This window comes from Diceros bicornis, chromosome 29 (genome assembly GCF_020826845.1).
Source record: "Diceros bicornis minor isolate mBicDic1 chromosome 29, mDicBic1.mat.cur, whole genome shotgun sequence".
NCBI lineage: Eukaryota > Metazoa > Chordata > Mammalia > Perissodactyla > Rhinocerotidae > Diceros > Diceros bicornis.
In genome coordinates this window covers 3,327,956-3,341,118 of record NC_080768.1, presented here as the reverse complement: position 1 = coordinate 3,341,118, position 13,163 = coordinate 3,327,956, and the positions used below count along the sequence as shown (strand labels likewise).

The following is a 13,163-nucleotide window of genomic DNA, read 5'->3' as shown; positions in this document are numbered from 1 at the left end:
CATCTATTGCCAATCCTCCTCCTTTTTTTTTTCTCCCCAAAGCCCCAGTAGATAGTTGTACGTCATAGTTGCACGTGATTCTGGTTGCTGTATGTGGGATGTGGCCTCAGCATGGCTGGAGAAGCATGCGTAGGCGCGTGCCTGGGATCCGAACCCGGGCCGCCAGTAGCGGATCGCGCTCACTTAACCGCTAAGCCACGGTGCCAGCCCTGAATTGTTTTACAATGATATTGAGAAAGTTAAATATTTAGGAAAGAAAATTTTAGAGTCTAATCCATTTCTCACACCATATAACAAAATAATTTTTAGATGATGTAAAAGTAATAAAAACCTGTGAGAAATATAGATGAACCGATTTGGAATGATGAAGTGTTTCCTAAGAATAAATTCATGTAATATTATCTAGTAAGATTTGTAGTTAATGAAAGGTTTTATCCATATCCCAATTCCATCCTAATTTAACAATAAAAACTAAATCTTGCTATAATTATTGGTACTTTCCCTTTTTTTCTTTTAAATTTTTACTTTATTTTTTTTTTAATTAATTTGTTTTTTTGCTGAGGAATCTTCACCCTGAGCTAACATCTGCTGCCAGTCTTCCTCTATTTTGTATGTGAGCCACCACAATAGCATGGCCACTGATAGATGAGTGGTGTAGGTCTGTGCCTGGGAACCAAACCTGGGCCACCTAAGTCGAGCATGCCAAACTTCCCCATTAGGCCACTGGGGCTGGCACTATTGGTGCTTTCTTATGCGTAGTTTTAATAATATGCATAAGGAGTTCAATATCTACCCAGATATATTTTTTTTCTTCTTATGGAATCATTTAAAACATATGAAAACATGTATATTTGTAAGTATGTTTTCAGCTGCATCTATTTAAATGGGCTTAAACTCTAGGAAACATATGAATCATCCAACAGGATGTTCAGAGGTAGAGTAGGTTTCTGAGTTGGTCAATTTTCTGCCTCAACTATGATATTGAGGGTCCTGGTTCTTTTTCTCTCTCTTCTATTCCATCCGTGCTGTTGCCTCCGTCCTTTGACTGGAGCAAGATGGTACCAAGAGTTCTACATTCGAAATCCAGACACAGTAAGGGCCAGACTAAAAAATAGATGGTCTCTCTTAGCTCAAGGAATATCTTCCCAGAAACACTCCTACAGATGTCCCCTCATATCTCATTGAACTGAATTGGGCCACAAGCCCACTGTTGGCAAATTTCTGGAAAAAAAAGAGGAAATTCCCATGGTTGGATTAAACAAATTAGAGTGGAATGAGTGTTGGAGTGGGAGCCACTCTATCCAATAAGCAAATGAGTCCTTTAAACACTCTTTTGTGAGTGTACAACATCTCAACAGGAGGAAAGGCTCTTGATGGAACAGATTCAGGCAATAAAGCAGCACACATATACAAGAAGACCAGTACTTTTTCAGTTCAATGATAAACCTGTTCAATATTTAAAATCTAACAAATAATTTAATTTAAAATATCTCTTGTGTAGGTCTGAATAGATAACATCTCCATTGTAATCCATGAAGAATAAATGAGCGCTTTCTTTTGTATAAACTTAAGCCGTATTGCTCTTTTTTACTATCATGCTATTATTTGTAATCTGTCATAAAGTTGATCATAGCAAACAAATAAGTTTTTTTAATTAAATTTCGACCTCTTCAATAAAAGAAGGGTTCAAATCAAAAAACGTTGGCATCCTTTCACTGGAGGAAAAGGCTTTGCTTTTCAGAAATTAAAATAAAGATTTATTTTAATGTAGCTAAACTGTCTTATCTCTTAAGGAAATCACATTTTAAATCATCATAATTTAAGAACCAAATCTATCTAATACAAATTTGTTCTCTGGGTATTTTCACAACAGCTACACACAATTACAATAATGTTTCTCTTTGTTATAGTGAGTCAAGGAGGTGTCGCCTTGGTTTCTGACATGTGTCCAGATCCTGGGATTCCAGAAAATGGCAGAAGAGCAGGTTCCGACTTCAGGTAGGAGAGAAAGTAATTTGAAGAGCATATTATTTTCTAACACATATATAATTTCAGTTTGTCATTTTTAACTCTTTTGTCTTTTTGAGTTGAAGATACAACATCTCAGTTATTATGCAGCTAGATTATTTGTAGAACTCTAAAACATATTGTGCTGAAAAATTCCAGATACTCTAGAGTTGATGCCTTTCACTATATGAGCCAATAATAAAAATTGAACTCTAAATGTACATGATAAAAATTTGTCTCCAGGTTTTTTTTTTTTTTCTCTTTTTAGTCATTTCCATATTCTAATGCATTGTGGTTAATGTTAAAAAAAATAGATGGGGCAAAAATTTAACTACAGTCTCATAATTATTTCATGAAATAAACTTTTATAAGGATAAACGTAAGTAGCAGTCAATGCAATTTATTTCAGAAAATGTTAAGATTCATTTTACTAGGATCATGATGAATGAGAGACTGCCTTCCACTTGTTACATTATGAATGTCAGAGTGATTATAACAGTGCTGTTTCTTTGGATTTTTGTATTCCTTTCAATTAGTTCAAGAAACAACATTTTCCAACTTACCAGATGGACACTCATGTTAAGAGTAAGCTGCAAAATAAAAAAGAAAGAGGAGGGAGAAATGTGTTTTTTCTTCTTGTAATCTCACCATTTTTGAGAGGGAAACAAAAAAGATAAGTGTAGAGAGTTTAGGCTACTAAAGTGAGCTGCAAATTGAAAGAAAGTAGTGATACTATTAGAGAAGGAAGAAGGAAGGTTATTTGGTGAAATGGGAGTGACAGAGGTGATTTTAAAAAGGATAGAGAAAGAATGAAATGGTCTGTAGGACAGCTGTAATGACGATGGTAAAATGATATCTTGTTTTACATGAAAAGGAAACAAAAGTACGGATGTGATCCTGAAATACTTTTAACTCCCTAGTAGTGTCTGTCTCAAATGGACCAGCAAGTCAGAATGGTTGTAGGTTAAATATCACCAATTTTGAGCATACGTTAGGGACTTAGTGTTTTAGGTCAAGTCCCTTTGAAGCAGAGTCTGAGATGGGGATTCTTATTCAAGCGATTTTTTTTGAAAAGCGCTCTCTGGACAAGGAGAAAAGAGAGAGCAGGGTAGGCCCGGAGTGGAAATCTAAGCAGGAGGCTGGTCTTAACTGGAGTTTATTCTTACTGGAGATATGAGGAGAAAGAGCATATAAAGAAAGAAACAGGAGACTCAGATATTTGCTCTATTGCAAATAAATTAAAATTCAGTGTCATCCTTACTGATTGTTTGGAAATATGTAGTGATCATGGGCATCAGATGTGCAAAATCTCATTGTTGATTGCCTGCCTCCACCCACGTGACAGTAGAATGCATGTGTGTGCAAATGCAAGCTGGGAGATCACAGCCATTTAAGGACACCTCATGACCATTAAGTGAAATGGCATGGGATGTGCCTAGCATATAATAAACTCACTATAAATGTTGGCGTTTTAAACAGAGGGAGGATGTTCTTAATTGTGTAAAGTCTTTTCAAGACTGCTTTTAATGAAAAACAATTCAGTTCTTTCTAAATACTTATAATCAAAACTAATGACTAGCATATAATCCAAACTAATGACGAGCATTGTCAAGATGAGTAGATGGAATTCATTTGTAGTTAGCACTGTAATTATATGTAATTTGGGGCTGTTTTTTGTTTGAAAAGAGCTCACTTTATTAGGCTGGTAAAATATTCCTCATCTCATTTTATGTATACTATCATTCTTGTTTCTTTGGAAATTTTTCTTTCCATAGACAATCTAAATATTAATTCCAGTATCACCTATAAAGAATTCTAAATAAAAGAAGCCTTAAAAGGAAAACTTTCTTATTTGAATTCAGATCAATTTGGGGACAGTTTTCCTCATCATCAACCACTCTCTAAAAGACGAAGTATGTTCATTAGAACTGAATATTTATGAATAGATTGATGGGAAAATTCAGATACCAATATATAAGGAATGAAGCTGGAGTAGGGATAGAGAGGTTATGGTTGGGTCCTGGCATCTATTATTCATCTGTTTCCTGTGCTAGTAGGATATGTACCCTAAGGTACATATAGATATAATTATCCTCATTTTTGCAAATATAGCTGTTGAAATTCAGAATGTTAACACAACAAGATACTATGTCTAATCATGGTTAGAGCAGGTATTTGAAACTGAATCTTACTTGCCTCAAAGCCCCTGTTGACCTAAATGATTCGTAATGAGGAAAATTACAATGACTAAATTTTTTCACACTTATTCTGCAGGACCACTGGATAGGGATGGGCTGTTTGTGAATCTCACAATGTAGCCATGTGAGGAGTCAAGATATGGTTGAAATCCAACCTTGAGCCCAGCATTCCAAGCCATGCACCTTAGCACGGGGTTATCCATGCTCAGCAGAAGGGAAAACTCATTCTAATTTATTACTTAGAGAGGAAGTCACGTTCTAATTTGCACGAAGGATCCACACAGGCTAGCAGCAGCCGTGCCACACACTGTCAGATGTTATAGCTTCTTTATATATTATAAAAATATTATATTATATATATGTAAATATATCTATTTTATATATATTGTCACATGTTATAGGTTCTTTATATATACTTCAAATCCTGAGGGCTATCCTTTAAAAAATTATTTATCACATTTAATAGATGCTGAAATTGAGTTAGGGACCTCCCTGATTTCTCTAAAACTTGGGCTTCTCTTCTGCTTCCCTGCCCCTCTCCTCTTTTCTTTCATATGTGCCCCTCTCACCAAACTTCATGAAGGGACCCCACGTAACGACACTCCTGGATTTATATAAGTTGCAGTATCTATTCTAAAACTCCCTTGTCTTCAGAGTGTCAACTGCTACCCGCCATGTTGTCTTTCTGCTTTAAATTCTTAGTCATATTCTTAGTCAAGTATGATTTTCCCTCCTGTCGCACCTACACCGCCCATGACGATTGTTCTCAGCGGATGTATGTTCCCCAAATGGTGTAGGGCAGGCTAATGTAGAAACAGATGAGGTCCTCAGAGAAGCAAAATCGAGGAGGATTGACAATGCTCCATGGTTCTCCCTAGGATTTATTTTCCGTAAGCTAGACTGTATCCTAATCATCTCTACCCTCTCCCATCCCCAGAGTTGGCTTCTATTGTAAGACAGGGAGTCTCCCACCTTAACTCCTCGTCCCATTATTTCAACTTTTCCCAGCACCTTTGTGTTCATGCCACATATTTATGTTTCTCTCACCTTAGAATCATCTTGGAATAATAGAAACATCCATTTATGTGAGATTTATGTTTCTATCATGTTAGATTATGAGGTCCTGATTTTATTCATTACTGTGCTCAACACATGATGGATACATTTTTCTGTTGAATTAGATTAAATTGAAGCTAACAAGTCTGTCCCTCAGGATATGTGATCACAGCCTCATTAGTCCCCTGCTAAACTAATTAACTTAACCACCATTGGCCAGAGAACAGATTATCAACTTTTCTTAAAACATGACCTGTGCTCAAAAGGGAATTTGGGTGTTGGAATAGTGATAGTTCTGACTTAAAAACTAAATATTTAATTTACATTATTGATATTTATAGATCACCATTCAAGCTAATAACTTTTGTTCTTTTATCTTAGCACATTTTCTCTCCAAGGCATCTCACATAAATACACTTTATGCAGTTAAGGGACGTTCAAATGGAATTATGTGTCATCAGATGGAAGGAAAAACTGAGGTACATAAAGAAAAATTACATAATCAATGAGAAGCAGAAAAAAATCCATAACCCAAGTCTCTTGATAAACTGCTGCTCATTTCTACTAATTTCCACATTCAACTCTCTTCCTTTTCTTGTAACATCGATAAAATTGATAATCTTATTTATAATTATTGAAACATTGCTGTGACGAGCTTTAGTTTCTCCATTGTAGGTCAATTTCAGTGACATCAGGGTGGCCTGCCTCTTGTTACATGAAAATATAAAGAATTGCACTTGCGGATAGCATATAAACCAAGAAATAGATTTGGTGTTCTTTTCCTTAAGAACTACTTTTTATGAAGTTCTTTCATTGAATTATTTTTTGAATGATGGAGGGATGAGGGAAACACAGGCATATTGTAAGCCATTGCGGGTTCTATTTTTTTGGTGTTCAAGGACATCAATGAAATATCGTTGTCTTGTCAATGGATGGAGAGAATGGTGGAGGGATATCTGGGGGACTGTACTTATCTCCATCCATACGTCCACCTGTTTTCTTGGTGTGTGGGATTCTTTTTCTTGCTTCCTATTTTTTTTTCACTTGCTATGATGGAAAATTCAATTATACTTTAAAGTTGGAGCAGATATATAAACTGAAATCTTGGTATCAGATTTAATATCAGCTTTCCCTTTAGCTCTTCTGTATTTCTTTGGTTCTATTTATTTATTTATGTTCTCCATGATATGTTCATATCTTCCATCCTCTCAGTGTTGCTCAGAGATATTTATTATGTGTTGAGCATAGATGATCCAGGTCTTATCAGGACCCAATATTCACTTCCTTCAGGGCTTTGCCCAATGCCTCTTCCTGGCCATGTCCTCTGAAATGGCTTTTCATTCACATACGCTCACTCCTCTATGCTTTCCTTTGACATCCTAGCAGTGACCAACTCCCCAAATTTATATACGTGTCTATGTTGACAATTTTAATTTACTAAACATAATGCATATTTATTATTTCTCCCCCAGAAGTATGTAAGCTCTGTAAAGAATGAACTTGGTTTTCTTCATTATTGTATTCCTGATGCCTAGTACAGTCCTTGTATCATAGCAAGTGTTCAGTAAACATTTGTTAAATCATTTTTTCACTTGTATATAAAGAATGCATTATATTTACATATTGTAAGGCAATGATAAATGTTGATTTGACATGCAGAATTTTGATTTATAGGTAAATTTTTAGGAATAAAATTATTCCAAAGAAGATAGCTACTATTTATTTCCTCCATATTCTGTATTTGGCACTGAGCCCCTACTATTTGCTAGAAACTTTATGTACATCGTTGCAAATCTTATAACAAGAAAAGATAGATATCATCATTATTATTATTAAGAGATTATTGGATTATTCAGCCTGCTCTTTCTAATGAGATTAAAAAAAAATCCGTTTACTAATAAAAGGAACCAAGTTCTGGGAATCTAATGTACAGCATGACGGCTATAGTTAATAATACTGTTCTGCGTACTTGAAACTTGTTGAGAAAGTAGATCTTAAAAGTTCTCACCACGCAAAAAAAATGGTAACCATGTGAGATGACGTATGTGTTAACTAACCTTATTGTGGCAATCATTTCACAGTATATAAATGTATGAAATCATCATATTGTGCATCTAAAACTTACACTATATGTCAATTGTGTCTCAGCAAAGCTGGAAAACAATGAATGAAACAAGTTAACATTTTTAAAAAGTTAAATCCATATTTGGGGTTTTGTTAATGAGCAAAATTTGGGAACTATAATGGGAGCCATAGGAAATTTTGAAAACACTCAAGCTAGGTTTTTTGTTGGAAACGTTTCCCCTTCTTATGACATAAGATTTTTGCACTCAGTATTCCTGAGGGAATAGTCAATGAACTGTCTTTTATTTTTGAAACCCAGGCATTATCTTATTTCTTGAAACAGTGTTGGGTCTATAAACGATTTCTTGACTATTCCCTTGCACTCAGGGAAAAACAGGATGAAGGAGAACAATCTGGGACTAAGCATTCCTTCTGTGTTCTCCATATCAATAAAGCAACATCCTGCATTTGCATTTGCAACATCAAGGTCCCCTGACGTGCTCCAAAGTGCTTTTAGAATTTGAAAACAATTTGAGAGACAGCACATGTTTCTATGCCCTTTGTTGAATGCAGGCATGTCGTTTTCTATGTAAGATTCACTGTTATTAAAAAACAGAAGTAGTCTAGGAAAAATATTTGGCAATGATTACTCTTTTTTCAGAGAACATGACTATATTTTTAAGAACTACTTAAAGAAATACCACAACCAATATTTTCCTGTTCACACTATTGGAACCGTTATGTCCCTTTGGAAAAGGTCACACTGTGAATGTTTCAGATCTTGATTATTTGGCTAAAGCTGTTTCCAATGAAGAATCCACCAAGTAGAACTCGTGGAACATTCTTTATCTCTCTTCCAGTCTTTTCAATGTTTGTGATAGTAAATTATTTTCTTTTTCAAAATATAACATTCATTTAAATAGTTTACTGGGAGAATAGGTCATTGCTATTTAAGCATGTATTAATTTGTTAGTTTCAAAATGCAAGAGGTAGTTGATGAATTTATTAGCTTACTTTATCACAATCATCAGAAGTGGCTTTTTCAGGACTATCTTAATATTAATGCCCTTTAAAGTGACCTTCTGTAATGCAGTGTATTTCTCTGTTTCTTGATTTGCTCATCCGTAAAAGAATGGGTTGAAATGGAAGACTCGATGATTTCTGAGGTCCCTTAGATCCATAAAGCTCCATGTCTCCAGTCATGTTTTTGCCGGTCTATTTTAGAATATGATTCTACAAAACTTCTGTGATGCTATTCAGGGCCACCAACAGCCTCTGAGGCTAAAGGAAGTGTGTGAGATGATCGTCATGACATACAAAGAGTTACCAACTTTAAAAACATATTAATGCAGTGAGCATTAAGTAATTAACCAATGCTTTTATTTGGCACCCATTCTTCCTACTCCCCAATGTTCCCAGTTCCTTTAAAAACTTCAGGATCTCAGATTATTCACTTCCTTGCCTACTGTACCTCCACCAAATATGTGTTGAAGGAAAGAACAGAAGGAGAGTTAGTATTGGTTGATCTCCACTAGATGGAGAGCAGTCTGATTATCCTCATGGCTCTCAATCTTGCCATCAGGCACATTCTACCACAAAGATTCTGGTTTAATTGGTCAGGAAGACGGCCTGGGCATTAGGATTTTTTTTTTTTTAATTTCTAATTATGCTAAAATAGATAGAGCGTAAAATTTACCATCTTAACCATTTTTAAGTGTACAGTTCAGTGGGATTAAGTACATTCACAGTGTTTACAACCCTGTCCATCATCCATCTCCAGAACTCTTTCATTTTCCAAAACTGAAACTCAAACCTATAAAGCAATAACTTCCCATTTTCTCCTCCCCACATCTCCTAGAAACCACCATTCTGTTTTCTGTCCCTATGAATTTGATCACACTAGGTTCCTCGATAATAGGATCTTTATAAACATCCCATGTGATTCTAATGTGCAAACAAGATTGACAGCCACTGGACTACCTGGTTTATGTCATCCACAATAGGATATTAGAGGGAAGTGGGTATAACACTCAGAAGGGCTTGCATTTGAAAACAGGTGTCTGATATCATAAAAATTGTGTGATGAAGTGTGTGGAAACCTCATCATTAAAAGCCTCTTCCAGAATCCTCTGTCTTTTATGGCTTCTATCTGTCTGAAGAAGCCAGAAGAAATAAGGGTTGCCAATTTGGCTCCCCACTGTAAAAATCATTCCCAATATTTGTCTCCATCAAATAGTGTTCTGAGGAAAAATAATAAAGAAGCAAAGCCCATTACAGCTTCCATGGGCAGGGATCCCAGAGATCCCATGATGGAATACTAACGGGAATCAGAAACCAGGGGTAAACTTGAGTCTTGAAGCAAATATACAGGGGCCGCTGGGCTTTCTAGAGTGTCTAGGTATTACCAAACTTGCTTCACAAGATCATAAGAGAAGGATTAATAAAGAACGTCTACTTACAACTGACTTGTGGATCCTGAGCATAGAGATCAGTACAAGGACCTCGTTGGTATAGCTCATAACATTATTATAGACACCTTCCTATTATTTATACACATTTTTAATCAGATACCAAGTCCATTTTGTTAATGTATTGAAATCATTCATTTAAATGATAAAATACTGTTTTTGCAAAGGTGTGAAAGAATGCTGTTCTTTCACAAGAATGACAGTTGTGTGTGATGGGGCAGAGAAGGAGTGGGCATTGTGGATCACTCATTTTAATTATAGCCACTTTAGACTAACGCAGTGATTCGCTGTCTCTTACTCTCTCAGCTCAGCAGTGATATCCCCCTGCCCTGAGCAATAATATCCATGTACCGTTGCAGAGGACGTACTGGCAAGCTGAGGTGGGTAAATAGGAGAGGCACCCCACTCCCCAATGGCAATTCAGAATCTCTGGGTGGAGGGTTGTGACAATTGAAAGGGTTCTTCTCAATTCTAATACGCTTGACCCTTGCTGACAATTGCTGGTTTAAAGACCTTTTAGGTTTCTGTATTTATATTCTAGGGGTAATAGACAGGGTAGCTAGTTAGCTGGTTGTTAGATTCGACTAGGATTTGTATAAAATCACTCCACCCACTTCTCCCACCAACTTCATAAGTGTTCTTTTAGTACTATATCCCTAAATTTGATCAGGAGTGCTCCCTAGGCTCCCTGTGTATTAAAGTGGGGAGGAGAAGGAGGAAAGGAGAAAGACAATTGGACAGGCATGTTGGAAGAAGAGGAAACCAAGGATTTGTTAGTTTTTAGCTTACTGATGCCATCTACAGTTTTTATGTGTGGTTTTAAATTAATCCCTCAGCTCTCTTTAAGGAACTGGACTTTTGCTAGGTGTTCAGCAAGTACTCAGACCCAGCACCCTTGGTGGTAAGCAGAGACAGTGCCCTTAAAGGTGGTGAGCCCTCCCTACCCTCCAGGCGAAGCTGTCATGGGTTTGCTGTTGAGGGATTCTGGAGACTGGCATTTCTGCTTCCAGATTTCCTGCTCTGCTGAAATGGAGCTGCCTCTGGGAGGGACCAGGCAGCTAACCATCTCGCACCATTACATAGCTGGTGTGTGGACCATTTCTCAGATCTTTTGCTCAGAGGAGATTTTGACAATAGACAAGAAGAAAGAAGCAAGAGATCCTTGGGCCTGGTGGGAAGGAGCACTTCGCAGGATGGGAAGGCTGGTGCGCGTCAGTGAGGGCGTTAATGAGCACACGGCAGTAAGCGATAGCAGTCCAACACCCAAATTCCTTTGCTGCGTAGTCTTTGTTCCCAAAGGAAGAGGGAAGTGAAAACACAAATCCCTAACGGGGGCCATGTGTAAGTAGGTACACGAACCGGGGACACTTGTTCATCTACTTATCAATTCATTGGCTTCCTTAACCAACGTTGGCCGAGCCCTCAGGTGCTGTGTCACACTTTGGGGATGTAACGACAAACAAAAGCATGAACAACAGGGAGGGGAGTCTCTGTTGTAGACAGAGTGTCTGGAAAGGCTCTGGGGAGATGACATCACAGCTGAGATGTGACGGGTGATACGGATCCAGCCACTTACAAGTGGGGTGGGGCAGTCCTGGCAGAGGAAAGCACGTGCACAGAAGCTGAGGTGGGAGCACCTTCCCTACCTCTCTCCCCTAGAGGTAAAAGTGAACATGAAGGGCTGCATCTAAATGAAGAGAAGTCACAGCAAGCACACCGACCAGCAACTATGCAACCGCACAGAGGGAGGGGTGAGACAAAGCCCCGCACATCCATCCACCCTGGTGTGTCCACAGTCTGACTCGCCATCCCTGCACAACCTGGTGTGGTTTTAGCATCACTGCCTGAGACACTTTCTTTTCTGCTACACAAGGATCCCTCGTTTGCCTTTCACTCTGATTAGCTTGGTCCTACTGACATTGTTAGATGTGTTAGGTAATGGAAGACCTTATTTCTAGGAATGACCCAGGATTAACATAAGATAGAGAAGAAGAAACTGTAATAAGAGCTTGTCTTGTTGGGTTGAAGTAGGACAGATGATAAAGAGAGGTGGTATGAAAAGAAACAGAGAAAGCCTACATAGAGTTACAAGAAAAGTGCTGGGGGCACCACCGTTCTCGGCCCCAGGACCTTACAATACAGGAAAGAGAACACAGAATCATGTTCTAGCTGAGCTGCATTTTATTGACAACTATTTAAATAGCCAGGTTACCTTGTGAAAATAACTTCTCTAGGTCTTGGGGCTTGCTTTTGACGTTGATCATCTAATCAGAGTTCCCTGCGTTATTTGTGATTCCCTGGAAATCAGCCCATGGTAAGAAGTTTTAGGGGCACTTTGATCCCAGGGAAGCAGGAGTGAGAGAAGGGGAGTAAGGCAGGGAGGCGGGGATGGCAAATAGGAGGAGAAACCACGCTCTGCTTCCTAACCAGTCCACTGGGGGGCTCAGTCTCATGGGTGCCTTTGGACAGCCTGGGTGCAGGGCTGGAGCCTCCATGTTCATTAGCAGCCCCTCCCAGCCTCAGTGTCCCACTGGCCAAGGTACGCCCCACAGCACATCGAGTTTGCCACATTTCCAGGCAGCTGCTGCAGAACCCGGAGCTGCGGCAAGCTCGGTCCAGCCAGCACGCGGGTGAGGTGGCTCTTTTCTGTTGGTCAATGTCTGTAGGGCTCCCAGCCCTGTGGCTGTGGTTGACAGCAGCACCTGATATGGCTTCACAGCCACAGGAAGAGAGTGAGCCATTACAGAAAGCAAGGGAGGGGGACAGGTGGGGTGATGGGGAGGGGGATATGCAGACCATAAACACCCCTGTGTGCTGAGCACCTGGCGTACATCAGCGTCCACACAGGGGGCTTAGAGTCTTCAAGCCTTTACACTGACTCCTAAGCTTACTTCTGGATGTGATGGTTTGTGACCACCGCGTGTGTGTGTGTATGTGTGTGTACACTCACCTGAGAGAGAGACGCTGCAATATATGATCATATCTGGACGACTCCGTTTTGATACTGACTGACACGAGCATTTTGCTCTCCTGCCCACGCTCCTCCATTGTTGTTATTATCCTATCTGGCTTGGATTACCTTTGTCTGGCCTGGATCTCGTGTTTGTTGGTCAATCAGTGTGTAGTAACAAGGAGCGAAGGACGACTCAGAACCTTGGAAGGTTTTGCACAGTGTAGATATACACCTAGAAGAAAATGTTTGCTGTACGGCCTCTGTATATTTGCAATTGCTTGCTGATCAATCACAGATAATACGTGGTATGTTTCAGAGTGAAAAACAAGGAGTTTGAATCCATGTATTGCATGATCTTGAGAATGGGACCCTCTGAGTTTCCTTTTTGTCATCTGTAAAATGAGGATGAGGCACCTA

The 13,163-nt window shown here is 38.7% G+C and overlaps 1 protein-coding gene across 1 annotated transcript in view; it reads left to right on the top strand.

The window, feature by feature from the left end:
- CSMD1 (CUB and Sushi multiple domains 1) overlaps window positions 1–13,163 on the top strand; it is a 1,554,536-nt gene that overhangs the window by 974,228 nt on the left and 567,145 nt on the right. Inside the window, exons 8-9 of the mRNA XM_058524846.1 lie at window positions 1,911–1,998; window positions 4,176–4,178. Of these exons, the coding sequence (XP_058380829.1) occupies window positions 1,911–1,998; window positions 4,176–4,178 (91 nt within the window). The remainder of the gene's footprint in view (window positions 1–1,910; window positions 1,999–4,175; window positions 4,179–13,163) is intronic.